The sequence below is a fragment of the Polypterus senegalus genome, chromosome 1 (genome assembly GCF_016835505.1).
Source record: "Polypterus senegalus isolate Bchr_013 chromosome 1, ASM1683550v1, whole genome shotgun sequence".
Classification (NCBI taxonomy): Eukaryota; Metazoa; Chordata; class Cladistia; order Polypteriformes; family Polypteridae; genus Polypterus; species Polypterus senegalus.
Window position 1 is genome coordinate 166,314,979 of NC_053154.1, and position 22,712 is coordinate 166,337,690.

General features: G+C 34.9%; 2 protein-coding genes across 6 annotated transcripts in view; one reads left to right on the top strand and one right to left on the bottom strand.

The window, feature by feature from the left end:
• Positions 1-22,712, top strand: part of gigyf2 (GRB10 interacting GYF protein 2) — a 343,857-nt gene that overhangs the window by 136,659 nt on the left and 184,486 nt on the right. The window lies entirely within an intron of this gene.
• Positions 1-22,712, bottom strand: part of kcnj13 (potassium inwardly rectifying channel subfamily J member 13) — a 37,346-nt gene that overhangs the window by 8,759 nt on the left and 5,875 nt on the right. Inside the window, exons 2-3 of the mRNA XM_039762276.1 lie at positions 8,859-8,957; positions 7,648-8,143 (exon numbers count right to left, since the gene is read on the bottom strand). Coding sequence (XP_039618210.1) covers positions 7,648-8,131 — 484 coding nt within the window. The 5' untranslated portion in view covers positions 8,132-8,143; positions 8,859-8,957. The remainder of the gene's footprint in view (positions 1-7,647; positions 8,144-8,858; positions 8,958-22,712) is intronic.

The following is a 22,712-nucleotide window of genomic DNA, read 5'->3' on the forward strand; positions in this document are numbered from 1 at the left end:
CACTGCCCAGCAGCATGCAGCTCGATTGGCATTCGCCATAGAATACCAGAATTGGCAGATGCACCATTGGTGCCCTGTGCTTTTTAGAGATGAGAGCAGGTTCACCCTGAGCACGTGACAGAAGTGAAAGGGTCTGGAGAACATTATGCTGCCTGTAACATCATTCAGCATGAGCAGTTTGGTGGTGGGTTAATGATTGTCTGGGGAGGCATATCCATGGAGGGTCACACAGACCGCTACAGGCTTGACAAAGGCACATTGGCTGCCATTAGGTATCAGGATGAAATCCTTGGACCCATTGTCAGACCCTATGCTGGTACAGTGGCTCCTGGTGCATGACAATTCCTGGCCTCATGTGGTGAGAGTATGCAGGCAGTTTCTGGATGATGAAGGAATTGATACCATTGACTGGCCACCACACTTTCCTGACCTAAATCCAATAGAACACCTCTGGGACATTATGTTTTGGTCCATCCAATGCCACCAGGTTGCACCTCAGACTGTCCAGGAGCTCAGTGATGCCCTGGTCCAGATCTGGGAGGAGATCCCCACAACACCATCTGTCATCTCATTAGAAGCATGCACCGATGTTGTCAGGCATGTATACAAGAACACAGGGGCCATACAAAGTGCTGCGTACAATTTTGAGTTGCTGCAATTAAATTTTGGCAAAATGGACTAGCCTGCCACATAATTTTTTCACTCTGATTTTTGGGGCATCTTTGAATTCAGGGCTCTGTAGGTTGATCATTTTCATTTCCATCAAACGATGTGGCATCCTTTCGTTCCTAACACATTACCCAGTCTATATCAGTATAGATATCCAGGAGGATTTCTTTTTCCCATTGAGATCGGATGTGTTTTCAAAGTGTTCCTTTAATTTTTTAGAGCAGTTTCTATATATACTAGCAGAATACCCGCTTCAGCAGCGGAGAAGTAGTGTGTTAAAGAAGTTATGAAAAGAAAAACAAACATTTTAAAAATAACATAAGATGATTGTTAATGTAATTGTTTTGTCATTGATATGAGTGTTGTTGTCATATCTATCTATCTATCCATCTATATATATATATATATATATATATATATATATATATATATATATATATATATAGATATATAAATAGAAAAGGAAACATTTTAATAATAACGGAAACATTTTAACATGATTGACAATGTAATTGTTTTGTCATTGTCATGAGTGGTGCTGGCATATATATATATATATATATATATATATATATATACACACACACACAGACACATATATAAACATATATATATATATATATATACACATCTATACACATATATATATACAGTTATATATATATACATATACACACATACATATATATATACACATGCTGTATATATACACACACACATATATACATACTGTATATCCAACATATACATATCTACATATATACTGTATATACACATATATATACAAATCTACATATATATCTACATATATATATATATATATTAGGTGGGACTCGATTAAAAAATTAATCCAATTAATTAGAGGCTGTGTAAGAATTAATCTTGATTAATCGTATGTAATCGCACACGAAATTTGCCCCAAATCGCAAATGTTTTTTTTTTATTTAAAACGGTTTTAGTGGGCTTACAGAATCAAATAATAGACATGGAAATGAATATTGTAAACTGAAGCTGTTTTAATTTCTGAAAAAAGCTTTTAAACTGCATTTGAATTCAAAACAGAAATAAAAATATCATCCCTGGTTAAAATTGGGCAGACTTAAAAATAAAGTGGTAGTTTAAGTACTTTGAGTACATTTTCAGAATAGTATTGTCTTTAAATAATAATAACCAAAATTTCACCATAAAGTGCAGTTTTTCTTCTTAAAAAATAAGTCAGAAACATAAAAGGTAATTTGACCAGCTTACTCTTTAAACTCTGAGTAACATTAGCCAAAATTATTTTGTACATTAGGCTAAAACAGTGTGATCATTGAACATTTTGTAATTAGATGTATTTAGAATTACTAACGGTCACGGAAGTCCAATGATCCCCAGTAAGAGCCACAAAGTCCGCTTTCTGTAATGCATCTAATTTTGCTTGCTTTTCAGTGTGCACAAAACCATGCTTTTATCAAGGCTTCGCTCGGGTATTCGAAATGATCAGTCGTAGGAGCGAGCTTTATTCCGACTCTAACATTTTTGTAGCTGTGATGTGTGCATCAGTGTAATGGATGTACCAGGAAATCATGCATTGACAAAAGTTCCCGCTTGCTTGGAATTGAAAGTGTGATTAAATGCGCTATTTTTTAACGCGTTATGGAGTACATGCATCGAAGCTTCTCAACTGTGCTTGTGCTAAGAAAGGGAAAATTTTAAAAATAACGTAACATGATTCTGCGTTAACCTAATATTTTTCATACGCCCCAAACCAAGGAGATGCTAAGGTAAAATGAATCTGGTAGCGCATACATAGTCAATACATCCCTCTCGGAATCAACCTCGAATGTTGGCGTTAGAGGCTTAAGACTCTACAATTAGCCACAGCGTGTGGCTTGTCTATGCTAAAGTATGTATTGTAGATCGGGTATATATATACATTTATATATATACCCGTGTATCGCAGTGGAGAAGTAGAAGTTATGAAAAAGAAAAGGGAACATTTTAAAAATAACGTAACATGATTGTCAATATACAGTAATTGTTTTGTGAGTGTTATTGAATGTTGCTGTCATCAAGGATTTGATTATCATTATTTCTTTCAATCAGGCTCATATTTGTAGGATGTGTTCAAGTTACATTCCGTGTTTGTCAATCGTTGTAAAGATAAGAGGTTTCATTCATCGATTAGTTTCTTACTGCATCAATAAACAGCTCGTCTTCCTTTTTATCTGTGATGTGACAAACTGCATGCACGGTTTTTTTTTTTACACTGTCTTCCTTTAGCAGGACATTCACTTTTTCCACCGTGTGCTTTGTTTCCGCAGTAGCTGCACTTATGAATATGATTGTATGCATCATTTGCTTCATAATGTTTTTCTGCCTTCTCAATTGTGAAATGGCGTTTTGTGCTCATCGCTGTTTGGAGTTCTTCCTTGTTCTCTACGTACTTACGTAGGAGGCGTGATGATGTCACACGAAACTCCCCCCCCGCGGCCATCTCCAACTCAATACTCCATTACATTATATGGGAAAAAATAGCTTCCAGTTATGACCCTTATGCGTAGAATTTCGAAATGAAACCTGCCCAACTTTTGTAAGTAAGCTGTAAGGAATAAGCCTGCCAAATTTCAGCCTTCTACTTACACCGGAAGTTGGAGAATTAGTGATGAGTGAGTGAGTGAGTGAGTGAGGGCTTTGCCTAGTATTAGTATAGATATATATATATATGTATATATAAGTATATATATGTATATATATGTATATATGTATACAGTGGTGTGAAAAACTATTTGCCCCCTTCCTGATTTCTTATTCTTTTGCATGTTTGTCACACAAAATGTTTCTGATCATCAAACACATTTAACCATTAGTCAAATATAACACAAGTAAACACAAAATGCAGATTTTAAAATGATGGTTTTATTATTTAGGAGAAAAAATCCAAACCTACATGGCCCTGTGTGAAAAGTAATTGCCCCCTTGTTAAAAATAACCTAACTATGGTGTATCACACCTGAGTTCAATTTCCATAGCCACCCCCAGGCCTGATTACTGCCACACCTGTTTCAATCAAGAAATCACTTAAATAGGAGCTGCCTGACACAGAGAAGTAGACCAAAAGCACCTCAAAAGCTAGACATCATGCCAAGATCCAAAGAAATTCAGGAACAAATGAGAACAGAAGTAATTGAGATCTATCAGTCTGGTAAAGGTTATAAAGCCATTTCTAAAGCTTTGGGACTCCAGCGAACCACAGTGAGAGCCATTATCCACAAATGGCAAAAACATGGAACAGTGGTGGACCTTCCCAGGAGTGGCTGGCCGACCAAAATTACCCCAAGAGCACAGAAACGACTCATCCGAGAGGTCACAGAAGACCCCAGGACAACATCTAAAGAACTGCAGGCCTCACTTGCCTCAATTAAGGTCAGTGTTCACGACTCCACCATAAGAAAGAGACTGGGCAAAAACGGCCTGAATGGCAGATTTCCAAGACGCAAACCACTGTTAAGCAAAAGAACATTAGGGCTCGTCTCAATTTTGCTAAGAAACTTCTCAATGATTGCCAAGACTTTTGGGAAAATACCTTGTGGACTGATGAGACAAAAGTTGAACTTTTTGGAAGGCACATGTCCCGTTACATCTGGCATAAAAGGAACACAGCATTTCAGAAAAAGAACATCATACCAACAGTAAAATATGGTGGTGGTAGTGTGATGGTTTGGGGTTGTTTTGCTGCTTCAGGACCTGGAAGGCTTGCTGTGATAGATGGAACCATGAATTCTACTGTCTACCAAAATATCCTGAAGGAGAATGTCCGCCATCTGTTCGTCAACTCAAGCTGAAGCGATCTTGGGTGCTGCAACAGGACAATGACCCAAAACACACCAGCAAATCCACCTCTGAATGGCTGAAGAAAAACAAAATGAAGACTTTGGAGTGGCCTAGGCAAAGTCCTGACCTGAATCCAATTGAGATGCTATGGCATGACCTTAAAAAGGCGGTTCATGCTAGAAAACCCTCAAATAAAGCTGAATTATAACAATTCTGCAAAGATGAGTGGGCCAAAATTCCTCCAGAGCGCTGTAAAAGACTCATTGCAAGTTATCGCAAACGCTTGATTTCAGTTATTGCTGCTAAGGGTGGCCCAACCAGTTATTAGGTTTAGGGGGCAATTACTTTTTCACACAGGGCCATGTAGGTTTGGATTTTTTTTCTCCCTAAATAATAAAACCATCATTTAAAAACTGCATTTTGTGTTTACTTGTGTTATATTTGACTAATGGTTAAATGTGTTTGATGATCAGAAACATTTTGTGTGACAAACATGCAAAAGAATAAGGAATCAGGAAGGGGGCAAATAGTTTTTCACACCACTGTATATATGTATATATACTGTATGTATATGTATATACATATACATATATATATATATACATATACATACATATACATATACATATATATACATATATACATTATGTATATATATGTATATATATATATGTATATATATATATATGTGTATATATATATATATGTATATGTATGTGTATATATGTATATGTATGTGTATATATGTATATATATGTATATGTGTATATATGTGTATATATATGTATATGTATGTGTATATATATATGTATATATGTGTGTATATATATATGTATATATATGTGTGTATATATATATATATGTGTATATATATATATATATATATATATATTATATGTATGTGTTTTTTTTTGTTTGTGTTTTTTTTGAAATGACAAGAAGTCAAATTTGTTAGCTTTAACTTTTCCTCTTATTTGACTTCTTATCTTAAATCTAATTTAAAAGTGCATACAACAACTTCACTGTTGGAGAACAGTTACAAGTTTATTTCCTGGAGGAGTTTCAAACTTCTTCCAGATTGAGGTAAGGCTCTAGCTTTAGCTACTGACATGTTGATCAGGCATGGGCAGAAGTAGAGTGCTACTTTATTACACGTTTGCCAAGACACAGATGATGATTCAAACCAAAAGCTATAGGGGTATGTGAACAAATGTATTCCTTTCTGGACTTTTTAGTATAATCTGTGTTTTCTGAAATACCTTTTTTGTGTAGTGTTATCATTTATAACATACAGTATGAAATTATTTGTTCAAGGATGTGGTTTCTGTTTTCCTGCAACTAATTTACTTTCATATGAGTGATGGATGAATCTGTGGCAAAATATTCAGCTACCTATGACTAATGTAATGTGTACATGTGATGTGGCTAATATTACCTTCACTAATATTACTTATTTTTTTGATTAAAATCTTGTCTCTCCTCAAAAGTAAAATAAGCAGGATTGTACATCTTAAAAATCCTGTTTATTTGCCTAGCATCTTTGCCATTCATTGTTTAGTTAAACCCTGAATTTCATTTCAAATTATTAGTTAAAACTTGCCATATGGGACCTTTGCATTTCATTAAATTGTTGACAAATTTATATATTGTTTTATTAAAGTTAAATTATCTTCCTAAGCTTGTGTCTTGAAGTTGCAGTTTAATATTTAAAATGTTTTTATAATTAAGGAAGTAAGTTTTAAGTTGGAATTAAAGTGTATAAATAGTAATTCAATAAATATCTTCAGTTACATTCAGAGCAGTCAGTACTATTGCTAGTGAAAGTTATGTTTGTCATTATGAGCAGAGTGTTTTTCACTGTGTTTTACATTTTGTTACTTATGTAATAGGAGACATTTCACGTATAGTTTTATGCTGAATTTATAAGAATTTTAAAGTTGTACCTTTGCTTTTTCTTTAATAAGCAAATGAAGAATTGCAAAACCTCCCTTTGTATCATTTCTAATCAAGAGGTTAAAGTTTTATATTTGTTGAAATACTCTTTTGTAGTACATTCTTTTCATTGAAAATAGCAGCACTAGGCAGGTTAAAACATGCTGATCTACTTAAGCTTTTGTTTTTGCTAATTTCTTGGCATTGTTGAATGAATGTTTTGTTTAAGTGGCTTATCCTATTTAAATAATGCTTATTAATCCACTTTTAACACTTTATGTATAAAATTATAAAAAGTTAGCTTTGCTTAATATTAAGAAATCACTTGATTTTCTAATATCCATCTAACTCCAAGTTATTATTTTTTTGCTGATTTATATAATTTACATTTCTCTGAGTTGTGTGTAGTGTATTGTACTCCCCCATTTTTCCAGTTTATTTTAAGGAGGACAATCTGAAAGGTAAACACTTTAAAATGGGTATAGACTATTTAGAATGGTGGGTCATGTGGACTAGAATCTAACAGCTCACAACTGAAAAATGTTTTTATGTGCCATTCATCTATTATTTTCTAGTACATTGAAAGCAAGGCTTAATAAGTTTTCAATTAATATTTATATATTGTTACATATAGATTAATAGTATTAATTTTAATCTATATGTATGTCTTATATCATTTTTTTAAGTATTTAAACCTAATGAAGTTTGTTATCAATTCAAGTGTTTTTGATTTCCAGCTCTTTTCAATCTGCAGGTGGTTCACTTAATTAAACTTTATAAACAATATATTGACTGAAGACGCATTAGTAAAATACTAGTATATTTATAACTGAAATAAACTGAAAGTAGACATAATTTCCTATGGACTACTAAAATTGAGTAAAATGTCAACTTTCCAAAACTGTATTAAAGCTTATTTTCTTTCAAAACTATAAATAGAATTCATTGTACATTTAGTTTAGCTGTAGCATGTGTCTTAGATGTAGCTGTAGGCTAGACAAGCTTTCATCTCAAACACATTTTTTCTATTCCAAAGGACTGTTCTTTTTTTTTTTCCTCCTTCTTCCTTTTCATAGACTTTGCTGTTAGCATTATCACCAGTATCTAATTTGGCGGTGATACAACGCATAAAAACTTTTATTTTAAGAATTTAACATTGACTTTACATTTGCAACACACTTATTTGGTAAGTAAACATTTTAGAATGTTTAAAAAAGTAATTCTCTATACCTGTTATGAAAGCTTCCAGCATAAGCCCGAGTAACATCTGCACTGCAAGGAGAGCAATGGCACTTGGACAGTCTCCACTAGGGAACATGGTTCCATAGCCAATAGTGAGTTGAGTCTCCAGCGAGAAAGAGAAGGCTGCTGTGAAACTTGTGATGTACTTGACACAAATGGTGTGGTTTGGGGGTGGTTGGTCATGGTCCACCTGCAAGTCCCCATTCAGATGGGCAAGCAGGTACCATAGACAGGCAAACAGCAGCCAATGAGCTATGAAGGAGGCACAGAAAGCAAGAATAACCCAGCGCCAGCGCAGGTCCACCAACGTAGTCCAGATGTCGCTCAGGTAAAGTAGCCCTCTGGCTGGAGAACCAGCCTTGTTGGTCATGCGTAGGTTGCAACGACCATCCTTAGAGAAGAGCCTCTGACGTTTCAGTGCCACAAGGGGTGTTGTTACTCTTGTGTCCACTTCCTTTCTTTGGAGTGCCATGTTGTCTGAGTTCTGAAATACAATTTAGGTAACAATCAATCTAACAATTGTTAGCACAGCCAACATATTTTTACTGTTCCCTCTCCTGTTTTTAGTACTAAATGTTTATTAACTTTTATATTATGACCAAAGTTATTTTTTTCTAATTTGAAACTTGCTCTTTCTAAGGTTTAATAGGTATAGACAATACATTATATTGGATCTACTGTATAATTAATATTATTGACAGCTTTAGGTACAGTGCAACTGGTTAACTTGAGTTAGAAAGTACATTTTTTTACCCTTGGTACACTACACTATTAAAGTAAAAAGGGTCAATTTTTTAATTGAAAATGTATTTGTGCACAGTTCAATGCTGCTTATTATTTTGTGTTTTGCATTTGTCCAGCAAGTCAATTGTTGTACCAAAGTTAGCATTTATTCTAGTATTTTCCTTGAAGTGTTTGATATTACTTTGCCAGAATGGGGTGCTGCAGTCACTTTTAACTTATTGTTGCTTAATACTTTTGTTAGTTTTTTTTATGCCGAGTTGGGTTGCTAGAAGTATTGTAGATTTGTATAGTTGTCTGAAGTATTAATGATTAACTGTTTACATGCAATTTGCCCTACAGTATGAAACCATTATTTTTTGTTTATTTGCTTGCAGCATGTTACAAATTATTGGACTTAAATTTTCTTCTTAAATAGAAATACAATTTTTAAAATACATAGAGTTCATTTCTCTTACCTGTCTCAGTTGTTAGCCCCTGGTACGGGTGTATGCTGCATGCAGACTTTTATTGAATTGCAGCTGATAGCTTGTCTCAAAGCTCAAGCAGCTCTCAACCTGTTGAAGAAAGCAGAGCTTATAAATCCTGGCAACAGGGAAGGGAGGGGGAAGTTGCTGGGTTGGGGGTTTGATGATTGTTACAGAGTCACTTATTTACTATGCCTTTTAGCAGTAAAAGATAACAATGTTCTTATATTTTTTGTAACCAAAAGTAGGTTATGTTGGCAGTTGCTTTACTATGTAATACATGTTTGAACATGCTCATATAGCATCTTATTAAATTAATTAAAATTGGCCTACTGAGGACCTTTTAAGTTCTTGTAGACATTATATCATTAGTTTGTGTTATAAGTAGATCCATAATGTTCTTTGAGGTTTATAGCTTTTTAGTCTTCAAGTGGAATGATATTCTTGCTATATTTTCATGCTTCAGTTTTCACCATTCCATCAATAGGCATGGAAAGGCAGCTAAGAATAACTAGTCTTAATTGCCCCGCCAGAAACAGAGCTTTCTGGCAACTGATTGTAAATTTAAATACAAAAAAAGAAGGTCATTCAATTCAGAAAGTGCATTACCAGTTTCAAGCTCTGTTACAGTCTGGAATTAGTGTAGAGTTGCATACTGTATGTCATCTGTTTCTGCCTTTGCTGGGTAATAACTGAAACATTTAGAAAATGTACACATGGACTAACATTCTGGTGTTTTCATGGACTTTAATGGCTTTATCAAAGAGACATTGTGTTGTTTGTAAAATATGTTTATGACAATGAACTGTGCACAGAAAATAGAATAGGATGTTATTGCATGTACCAGCAGATAACATAAAATGCACTGTTTTAATTGCATTTTATAAAATAATTTAGTTGAAAACTGAACACAGACATATGTTTTGGTGGCTGAAATATCCAGTAGATTGCCACTCAAGTGATTTCAGTTGAGTTGGCCATATTGGTGCTGACCATAATAGATGGTGGGCCATGTGTATGCTGTGCCTAAGACTTATGGTGTTAGTGAAATACGGAATCATGATAATCTGCAGATAATAGAGCTATGATGTTACCTTTAGTGTAGCATTAATACAGAATATGTGTTTATTTCACTGTATGCATAACAACTCACAGAGCAATGCTTACAGAACCGTGTTCCTCTACCATTACATTCTTGATACAGTGGCATTCAAAAGCATTCAATCCCCTTGAAAGTCATAATTTTCTGCATGACAAAAGATTTGTACACATATTTATCTATTCAATATTTTTAATGCAAACTGTTCTGCTGTAACAATATATTTCTAAAAGCAAAATAAACTATTTTCTGTAGATATTTAACTGAAGAAGAAAACTCATAAGTTAGTGTTTGCAAGTATTTAAACATCTGTGCTTTTGAAGCTCCAGGTTTACACAAATGACATAAAGGTGATGGTCATTTGATCATAATTATACATAAATAGGTACTACAGTGATCCCTCGCTATATCACGCTTCGATTTTCGCGGCTTCATTCTATCGCGATTTTTTTCTCATTCACGCTTACGTCACTATGCATGCGCTTTCTGAGAACTTTTATCTAAGCCCTACGATGGCTCCTAAACGTGCTGCTTTTTCTAAGCCTTCTGACAATGAAACTAAGCGCCGGAGGAAGATGCTTACTATCCAGGAGAAGGTGAAACTCTTGGAATGATTAAAGATGGCAATACCCTACAAAAGCCTCCTCACGCATATGAAAAGACAGCGCCAGCAACTGCCTATCAAGATGTTCTTCAGCCGCGCACCCAGACACCCACTGCCTACTCCTAGTGCTGCTTCACTGAAGACAATAACGCACCTGCTGAAGATACTGCACCACCTCTGAAGACTCTCCTACTGAGGTTGTGCCTTCATAGGTTAGTGGTTGTGTGCAATTAAATGTACAGTACAATAATCTACTATATAAATGCGTTTGGGATTGTCCTTCCGTCCCGTGAGTGCAAAGCGTAGCGGTATTCCGCTTATTACAGACTTACTACTTGCGGCTTGAGGTACGAAGCGACACAATGTGAGCAGAGTTCTGGTGCTCTCATCGTTCCCTTGCTTTTATGCGCGATGTGCTGGAAAAATAGACAAAATTATGTCTCTGGAAATAATTAATGTTGATGGAGTACAAATGCCTCACCGCGTAGTAAATATCAGGGGAGATGGTGCTTGCTTATTCTCATCTATAACTTATTTAGTGCATGAAACTCCGTTTTTAGCGGTACAGATTTGGGCTGACATTGTACGACTTTGGACAGGCACGAAATATAAATAAAGAATCCTACTTCGCGAAAATTCATTTATCACGGTAGAGTCTGTAAAGGATTAACCGTGATAAACAAGGGTTCACTGTACTTGTGAGTCCTTCATATAATTCTAGATATAAAAAGAGCCATAGTCTTTTATGGACAATCACTGCAAAATTGAAGACAAATGAGCAATCTGCTAATGTGAGAAACAAAGTCATTGAAATGCACAAGGCAGGCAATGGCTATAAAAAAAATATGGACAGGTTTGAATGTCCCATTAAGCACTGTTTGATCCATCATCAGAAATTTATTATGAAGGTTCATTATAGCCCCCAGACACTAGAACAGGCTATCTGTCAAAACTAAATATCAGAGTAAGATGTCAGTTGGTGAGAGAGGCTACTAAAATCCAACCATCAGTCTCAGAAGTCTCCAGTGCTTCTCAGCTGAAACTGGAGTGGAGGAGCATAGGTCCACAATTTCTAGAGCTCTCTATAAAACAGAAGGGTAGCAAAAAAGAAGCTGTTTAAAATATTTGCTAAAAAGCATTTAAATCCATTTAAAATGTAGGAGAAGGTTCTATGGTCAGGTGAAATCAAAACAGAATATTTTGTCTAGACTTTAAAGAGGTATTTGTGGTGTAAAACTAACACTGCCCATGCCTCAAGAAATGCCATACCTATGGTGAAATATAGTGGTGGCATCATCATGTTATGAGAATGAATTTAATGTGCTAGGAGCTAAAGGGATCATGGATGGACACAAATGCCCCACAGTATGGCAGGAGAACTTGTTCCAGCCTGCTGTGAACCTATGGTTAGGGAGAAGATTCATCTTTTAAAATGACAATAACCCTAGGTGTAAGGCCAAAGCAACATTGGTATGCTCAAAAACATGAAGGTGAATGTTTTGGAATGGCCAAATCAAAGCCATGATCTTAACTTTATTGAGAATCCGTGGCACTATTTGAAATCAGCTATCCAGGTTTGCAACAACCTAGGGGATCTCCATAAGTTCTGCCAAAAAGAATGGGGAAGAGTCATTACTGAAAAAATTATAAAACTGGTATATGCTTACCCTAAAAGAATCAAGGCTGTTACTACAGCAAAAGGGTTTTTTGCAAAGTATTAATGTGTTGGGCTTGAATAATTTTGCAAACACTAACTTTTGTGTTTGTCTTCTTCAGTTAAATATCTACAGAAAATTGTTTGTTTTGACTTTAAAAATATATTGTTGCAGCATAAGAGTTCACATTAACATGCTGAATGAATAAATGTGTACAAATCTTTTGTCATGCAGAAAATTGACTTTCAAAGGCATTAAATACTTTTGTATGCAATTGTAAGTTAATGACTTTAGTTTTCTTGCTTATGTATTTTAATTTTAAAGTTACATGATACGACTTCAGTCAGCAAGAGAAATGAGTTTGTGTGGCAGAGGTTTATGTAAGCTTTTAATGTTGTGTTCCCTGCCCTCAAGCTACTCTATTAGCTTATCAGTAACTTGTATTAGGGTTTTTGTTTTGCCATCAAAAGCAGCTATCACATGTGTTTTTTTTTCTGTTTTAAGAAAGATGATTTTGAAATTTCACCAATCCATTTTATATGGGAGTATTTGAAATTCCAACAGTTTTTATAGTATGTCCTGTTTAAAATTTACCAATAAAACTTCAATTTTTCGGAACAAATTCCTTGAACAGGAAAAGTAACAAATTATAGCAGTATTAGTAAATGGGAGTTATATTGTTTACTGCGGACAAACAAACAAGATTTCATTAGTGCATACTGTTGGTAACGGCGTCATTTGCTGAGACAGTTAATATAAGTGATGCAGTATTTTTTATTACACTTATTTTATGCAATAGGTTAAACTGATTGCGATCTATGGATTTCAATTACCCCTTCAAGAAACAGAATAGGTTTATTCCTAAACTGATTACAAATTGCATTTTTCCTTGTGTTGTTTTAAGTGATGGATTTATTGTGAAATTTAACAAGAAAGTGTGCATTTAAATGTAGCAGTTTCACCTTTCAATTTAGTGTTCTAAATCATGCGGTTATATTTGTCACATTTTGACTCTGTTTTGTTAGGAGAATTGGCAGCTGGTGTGTAAGCAAAACTTTCTTTCTGTGTCTGTTCTTATCTTTTAACAGGCTAAACTAACCCACTGGCGTTATCAGTCAGCCACCACTGAGAAATGCTAGTCTCCTCTGTTTGGAGCCCTACTGGTATATTTTGAAACTGATATCTTAAATGGGTGGTGTTTATTTAAAACACTTATTTATTTACTTTTTTTAATATAAAAGTGCTGGTGGTCCTCTATCAGCATCTCATACTGACACTGTATTAGTGCATTCGACTTAAGTGCTCTGTTAAATTTTCTGAAACACACCAAAATAATGGTGAATACAGAAATTGCTTAATGGCAGTTTTTTTTGGTCACAGTCCACTTCAATAGCTTTCTTGACATGTTTTTTTTTTTTAAAAAAAGTAATCTTGCCTTCAATAAGAGAATTTGATGAATTTGCCAAAGAGCAAATTACATATTGATGTGCAAGATTACAATAGGTAAATAACATGCCCTTTAAGGATCAACATTAATAATTTTGCCTGTAAAATTGATTAGTTACCAAACTGTTTAGTTTTGATTTTACATTTTCGTTTCAACAAGAATAGCCTGATGAATGGTAATGCTTGAATTGTAAGCTTTGTATTACACCATTCCAAAGAATCTTGTGAGAAGCACTGTATTTCTCAACATTTTATGAACACTTGCTTCATTTTTGTCTGTAAAAATGGGCATAATTCAAGAATGTTTTTCCTGCTTTGGCCATTCTGATGCACAAAACAGACTTGTTTTATATCACGCTAGCCGAACTATCTGTTAAACACCGGTAATAGAATAATTTAAAAAATATTTTAAATATTTGCCCTGTGTGTACCTTCACCGCCTTTCCTTGGTATCCATGTGTGTTTGATCCACTCATGACAAGTGCTCCCTCTCTCAAATGTGTTCATGTACATTCTGCTTCTCAAGAGTTTGTCATTATTTTTGAGGTGCCTTTTTCTCACTTGTTGTCCAGTTTTTTTGCTTTTCGCTTTGAAGGCGACACACTCGGCGTGCCTCCTATGCCTTCTCTTCTCCTAGTTTGTCCCACACTTGGACTTCAGCTTGCCTTTGGTGGCACAAGCAAAAGAGGACTAACCACACTAAGGACAAACTGACCAATGAGATTGCTCAGAGGGATTGTACAAGCACACAGACCTTCGTGTTTTATTATGCATTACACAAGTAAACCATGCAAATGTCAGCTCACTCCAGCCATATTGTCTTTCATGACCCAGTAAGCAAGAAAATCTCGTTCAGAATTTGATTATAACCAGGTGCTAAAAAGTATGAATTCTTTGGCAGTTAGAAGCAGATGCCTAGTGATTTACTAAATGGTAATGTTTGAATTTAGCTTCCTTGAAAGAAGTTGAATTGCTTTTCTATTCATTTTTTTACTGTGTAATAGTGAATAAAAGTGGACCACTTGTTTATTGTTATTTGTTGTATCATTTTACTTGTGGAATTTAAATATGGCTTCAGTCCTTCTAATTTGCTGTATATTTATAGAATATCTTTTTTTTTTAATTTAGGTTTTTTTTTTTTGTTTGTTTTTTTGTTTTAATACGAATTTCTGCTTGTCTTGTACTGTTTACTGCATAAAACACCAGCTAAATACAAACCTGATTAGAAAAGCCTGGAAATAAATACTGTTCAAGAGTAAACACTTTACTAGATGACTTATTTCTACTTCTGATATTAGTTGTCAGATGACAGTTTTAAGTCATACATGCACTTGACAAAAGAAAACAAAAAGTGTCTCTAAAGCTGCAAATGAAATACTGTATGCCAAGTGGGCAGATTATTAAACTTAGAAGGGAAAAAAAGATTTGAGAATGTCTGTCTTTTATGTCTAAAGGAGTCATTCATTCATTGTCCTTTGAACCCAAAACAGTCTTTATATACATTTTATCAGTAAACTCCTTACCCTGTAATAAAATAGTCATAAGGTAAGGCTGCTCAGATGTTTGTCACATTTTATATGGTACAATCTCAAAATTCTTGTTTTTAAATCTAGGCACAATATGACTTTGTTTAATTTTAAAAGACATGGATATTTTAAACAAAGACCTGGTATTCATCATTGTTTATATAAAAAAACAGAAAGAAAGCCCCAAATTAACCGTGTGTTTCAGTCAATGAGTGTCACATGTAATTCATGAGCATTTTGGTCTCTAGTTCATCTGCTTTACAGGAACTTGAAAATGCCTAAAGGCTGCTTCTTACTTTACTTTACAACTGCTGCAGATGTACCAAGTCCGTTTGTGTTCAATATATGCTCTCATTAAGATTTCATTTTTAAAATGGCTTTAACTGTATATAATTTAAAAGTAAATGTTTTTAATATTAATATTAATAATCATAAATATACCTTCAAAAATCACATTTCTTTCTTGCTTAAGGCATTCATTTTTCTTAAGACCATAAAGGAGAGAGAGCATTTTTTGGTACCAATAGACATAAGATAGGAGTCCATTTTTTGTTTTTCCATACAAAATTGCATTGATACTGTATATACAGGTATTACACCTTGAAAGCAATGGCAAGTGAATTACCTTTTTCCTGCTTCTGTAATACATCACATAACTTGTGTTAGGGGTTCTTAATTTCGGAACATGACACTAAAGTAGCTGCCCCCTTTAGCATTCAGTTGCATTTGCACCAGTGTCTGTGCTACTTGCTATATATTGTCAGTATCTGGGAACAAGTAAGAGAGTATGCTTCGCAGAAAATTTCAACAAAAAAGAATATGGTAAGATAATATGGTAGGAGATGACATGATTGAAGTGTTTTTAATATTACTACAGTGGATAGAGACTGTTATTTTAAAATGAGTTAATCAAGAACACAGGGACACAGTTGGAAACTTGTTAAGGGTAAAGTTTGCACAGACATTAGTTTTTCTTTACAAAAAAAACGATTGACACTTGGAATAAGCTACCAAGTTGTGTGGTAGACAATAAAACTTTAGGGACTTTCAAAACTTTTTTTTTTCTGAAGAGAAAAGTGGACAGGACAGGCGAGCTTTGTTGGTCTGAATGGCCTGTTCTCGTCTAGATTGTTCTAAAGTTCTAATAAACCTAAATATTTGAAGCAATGACCAAACAGACAAATTTTAGAGTTTCTTTTATGTGAAAATATCATACTAGAACAGTTTTTTGAATGCATAATTAGAGAAGAAAAAATGGTAGCTAATTCAACAATCAAACCAATTATTCATATGAACAACTCATTGATTTGTGAAATTGGTTGAAATAAAATCTTACACAGCAACTTGAAAACCACTGCCTTATGTGATCTTATCATTTGAAATGATAAAAAGTCTTCAGCCAAAACTTGGGAAAAATATATAGTCTCATTTATTGAAGTAAGCATTTCTTACTATTTTCATTAGTATTTTAAATATTTTTCACTACCACTTAAATTGAGTGAGTGTATATATATTTATATATATATCGGGGTCTTGGTCATTGACTTGCCTTAAGTAATACTGTTGTTCAATATAGACATTTTCATTTTAGAAATTATTTTTGCTTGACACATGTTCATTTGTTTTACAAGCTAGAAGTGCAGATTTGCATTGCTGTTCTGTTTTTTTGAATTCTTGCAAACCAAGTTAGGAGTAGGACAAGAAATATTTATATAAAAAATCAGTTCCACACATGTGCTTAAGAGGAATCTTGATTATGTTGAATATATTAAATGTATATTTAGACTGTATTAAATAAATTCAATTTTCTTGCTGGTAATTACAAGCATTTTAATGACAGTTCTTTTAAACATTCATTGCAAGATGGGTGCAGCTGGACTAAAGCTTATTGGCTTTGTGAAAGATGCATGAAATACCAAATGAAGTGATTGTGTTTCTCAGATTTGTTTAGTTATAAAGAATACAACATAGAGAAATATTTACTGCCCTCTATTGTTTGTTTTATGGCTGTTGATCAGTTGTTTTCTGTCACATCACTTCTTGTTTCTAATGGATTATGATATACTAGCTGTCCACTGAGGCTCCGCCTGCATAGTAGTGAAACCAGACCAATTATCAAAATCAATTAAACAAAAAAAATAATTTGTATTGAGAATAATTTATATTAATAGGTTTTCTACCTGAGGGTCTCTTGATATACAATATTTTTGGTTTTGTTATCAGGGGCGAGGACATATAGGTTTCTTGGGGAACTAACCTGGGAGAATGCAATGTAAAGGTGACCATGCAAGAAGCATCGTGAGCTAAGATCAACCCCTACCAAGTTGAGTGTCTGTCCCTGGGCCTTGTTAATAGATATTGCAAAGCAAAGCTTCACCGGAAACTGTAATCTTTTGAACTGAAAGGGCATATCCTTCACGATTAGAGGGATGTGAGGAATTAAAACCCTCTTGCCATGCCACATCATGTGATGATTATCGCCTCTACGATGATGATCTGAAGCTGACAAACCTGGAGAAGGGTACCATTGCAAAGTTTGGGTGGGCTCAGGTTTCTCCAAAGGATAATCGGTGTTCATGCTTTCAATGCTAAGTTGTGGGAAGACATGCCAGGAGGATTAATGGAATTTAAAAATTCTGCAGGATAATTAACTGGATCGTGTTCAAAAACAGTATTTATTGAAGTGTATGTCCGAGACAGTGTGTCATATAATTTGAGCACCAATCGATTAATTTTATGCCTCCCCTTCCCTTTCCTCACAGCCTCTCTCTTCGCTTCATGTTTATTAATCACTGCTGTAAGCAAACTATGATACTTTGGCGCAATAAGAGTCGCAAAATCAACCATAATGTCCAGGCAAATTATAGAAAGAAAAATCCTTATCTAAATCCGTTAAGTAGTTCTCTCATGAAAAGCGCACAGACATACATACTCGAACGGATGCTGGCACATGGGTGTGAATGGTCCCGCTTCCCCCTCCCCTCACCCCACAGCCTTTCTTTCTTTGATTCGCACTTTTTAATCACTGCTGCAAGTGAACTGTGATACTGGATTCTGTTTCAAGATGGTTTGTTCTGAACCAATTGTAGTCTTTAATGATGGTGACATGTTGCACGTCGGTGGGACATGCAAGTAAAACTTCACTGTACTTTATATATGTGACAGTACTACTACTAAAACTAATGTTTTTACTGGAAGAAAAGAAGTTAACAGTTTTCTTAAACTGGAATTATGGTTTTGGCAGGTTTACCTATTTAACATAAAGCGCATGTTTTTTTTTGGTGATTTTTTTGTAGTGCACCCCTTTCTTAAAGTACTTGCTATATACAGTATGTAGCTGCTATATCCTTAAAATCTGGGTGTATTACCTTTATATGCTTTGTTTTTCTCCCTGCTCAACTTCCTTCTAGCAGGTTGTTACGGTGTCAACTTCTCTAACACCTGCAATCTTCAATGTAACCTCCTCCTCCATCTTCCACATTACCCCCAGTGAGCAACATCATCATCACTCATGTAAAAACGTTTTTGGTTTAAAAAAAAAAATAAAAAATTTGTTTAATTTTCTATAATTACAGCAGTGTCAGATCTGTGTGAGTATAAATGTAACTGAAAGAATAAAAATGAATTAAAAAAAAAAAACTAACCTTTACAAGTACCATACTATTACAGACTCAAATCAAATGTATATTTTTATTGTATAATAGTAACAATAAGAGCAGCTCACTACTCTAAAACGTTTATTTTGGGAAGCGAGAAGGCTTGAACCCGCAACCTTTTGAATAGGAGTCAGCAGTTCTTACCTATGTACTACCAAAGAGGTTGTGACAACAAACTACAGTAACCTGATTTCTTTTTCTTGAATAAAAGCGCACGTTCTGTTATATTTGTATCTTTTGTGAAAGTACTTATTTGATATTTCGACTTCAGTCTTCACACATTATAAACTTCATGTCAAAATTTTATTGTTAGTAATAAACCATGAAAAAAGTTTGTCTTTTAGGTATGTGTTCAACATTTCTTACATTTCTTTCTTTCTACATTTACAAAGATCTTTGTACACATGGAACACATGTGTTCCAAATAATATAATATTTACACTATACAGCTCTAGGTACCTCATGCTTAGATAAACAAGGCTTGAGCTGGGAAAGCTTTGTGCCCTTCCTGCAGTGGTGGGGTTATGGGATAGCAGGCTGCTTGGGCTTATTGACACGTTTACTACACAAACAACGCTGACAGAGAGGTGCGAACGGATTTAAGGTGGGCCGGGTTTACAAATTTTTTTGTAGGATTTGGTAATTCTAGTGTTAAGCAAATTTTGTCATTTTTAGGAAGCATAGTGAACATTTGAAAAGCTTGCAGTCTTGAAGATGTTAAAGTGAAAAAATTCAAATGTCTAAAATTGGGACAGTAAAAGCCATTGTCTATAAGCTTTAGCCCTAGATTTACATTTTTGGAAAATAAATGTTATTCACTATTGCTTGTTTATAGTAGTTGTAAACTTAAAACAGACATACATACTTTTCTGTACATCAAAAGGCATTAGTTTCCCTTTTATGAAAAGCAGATTTATGGCCTATTGTATATATTTGCGGATAAGCTAAGAATTTTACAATCCAAAATAGGCCCAAAAAATTATGTTAACTTAAATGCTGACCAGAGTTCATTTTTTAATGTATTTATTTTAAATTTTTCACTTGGATATATATATATATATATATATATATATATATATATATATATATATATATATATATATATATATATATATATATATATATATATATATGCACACACACACACATATCCACATATATATATACATATAGCAAAATATACCCGCGCTTAGAAGCTTCTCAGCTGTGCTTGTGCTAAGAAAAGGAAACATTTTAAAAATAACGTAACATGATTGTGAATGTAATAGTTTTGTGACCATTATGAGTGTTGCTGTCATCAAGGATTTGATTATAATTTCTTTCAATCAGGTTCGTATTTGGACAGTTTGCACAAAACCACGCTTTTATTCATGCTTCCGTTGGGTAGTGCTTTGAAATGAAATTTGCCTCCGATCATTATTTATAAAGCTTCAATTGGTGATCTGTCTTTCTGCGTTAACCGTATATTTTTTCATACGCCTCAAACCAAGGGATGCGAGGGTAAAATGAATCGGGAAGCGTGCGTACATACTCAGTGCACCCCCTCTCAGGAATCGAACCTCGGTCGCCGGGCGCTAGAGGCGAAGCCTCTACCATTGCGCCACGGCATGTGGTTTGTCTATTTGAGAGTATGTAGATCGGGGTATATATATATACATAAATATATATACCCGCGCTTTGCAGCGGAGTAGTGTGTTAAAGAAGTTATGAAAAAGAAAAGGGAACATTTTAAAAATAACGTAACATGATTGTCAATGTAATTGTTTTATGACTGTTATGAGTGTTGCTGTCATCAAGGATTTCATTATCATTATTTCTTTCAATCGGGTTCGTATTTGTAGGATGTATTTTGTTCAAGTTACATTCCGTGTTTGTCAATCGTTGTAAAGATAACATGTTTCATTCATCGATTCGTTTCTTACTGCATCAATAAACAGCTCATCGTCCTCTTTATGTGAGACGTGACACACTGCATGCATGGGTTTTTTTTTTACACTGTCTTCCTTTAGCGGGACATTGACTTTTTCCACCGTGGTGCTTTGTTTCCACAGTAGCTGCACTTATGAATATGCTTGTATGTAACAGGCGCTTTATATTTTTGCTGCCTTCTCAATTGTGTAATCTGGTTTTTGTTCAGCACTCTTTGGAACTGTTGCTTTTTGTCTGTGCACTGCGTCAGTTCACGTGAGCCGCTCGGTGTACATGCATCGAAGTTTCCCAGCTGTGTTGGTGCCATGTCGTGCGATGTCCACGGCTGTATGTAATGTTAGCTAAGACCCGGCACTTAAAAGTTTCTCTCGCAGTTTCGCTGAGTTTGTGCCAAACATCACCATGACCATGTCATCTTCCTCTGCATAAGCACAGTCCTTCACCCATGAATATTTAGCGGCAGTGTTTCTATTGGATTGCCGCTGACAGATGGCCTTATATGGGCAGGCACTAAATTACGTGGGAGACGTAACTCCGCCTCCCACGGGCATCGAGCAGAAGTCTATTATAGTATATGTACGAAAAATAGGTTCCAGTTATGACCATTACGTGTAGAATTTTTAAATGAAACCTGCCCAACTTTTGTAAGTAAGCTGTAAGGAATGAGCCTGCTAAATTTCAGCCTTCCACCCACACGGGAAGTTGGAGAATTAGTGATAAGTCAATGAGTCAGTCAGTCAGTCAGTGAGTGAGTGAGTCAGTGAGGGCTTTGCCTTTTATTAGTATAGATATATATTCAGTAGAGTCTCGCTTATTCAACATTCCTTATTATCCGACGTCTCACCGGCAAAAATAAAAATGCATCAATCGGCAACAAGAACTGCAAGTTGTGAGCATAGTCAAGCTAATTACAGTGGAACCTCGGTTTGCGAGCATAATTTGTTCTTGAAATGTGCTTGCAGTCCTAAGCACTTCTACAGTATATCAATGCGAATTTCCCCATAAGAAATAATGGAAACTCAGATGATTCGTTCCACAACCCAAAACTATTCATATAAAAATGATTAATACATAATAAAAATAAATAACCACGCTTTTGCTGTTTCAAGCTTAATAAAGCTGGTGTTGCTAAAAGTACTGAGACTCAGCTTCGAGTTTTTGGGTGTAAGACGGGGACTCGCACGTCCCAGCACAAACACACACACACATAGTCACAATGCTGTAGTAAACAGTATACACTGCGTCTGGATGTTGACTATATGAGTGACGGAGTTAAGGCTCTAGAAACTGCAATTAATTACATTGAGCAACAAGAAGCTGCTACAGGAATCGACATAATGATGCTGCAAAGACGGCGAGACTTGACAGTGAAGAAGCGGCAATCGTCAGGAAAGCAGACTAGGATAAGAAAATGTCTTTAAATCATCACAGGACTGAACTTTTTAAGTACAGTACATACTGTATTTAACTCCAGAAAATTCTGTAGCTGTAAGTTTATTTTTTCAGTTAATTTATTCTGTTTTGTTGTAAAACATGATTATTAGGTTCATAATGTGTACAATTATAACATAGTTTGACGTTTAATAGCCTTTTTCTTAACACCTGCCATTATCCAACATTTTCGCTTATTCGACGTTCTGCAGGCCCATTTATGTCAGATAAGCGAGACTCTACTGTGTGTGTATATATATATATATACAGTATATATATATATATATATACACACATACACACCTGGTCATTTTAAAAGTAGCTTCGTAAGCTGAAAAAGTGTGGGCACCCCTGCTCTAAGTTATCTTCATGACACTTGGAAGCAATACAGCATGGAAGAAACTGCCAGTGCTTTTCAATGTGCACTTTCCAAACAATGCAGCCAAGTGTTTTCTTATTTAAGGACGCTGACTGTGTCTTTTTTCTGAAGACCAGGACT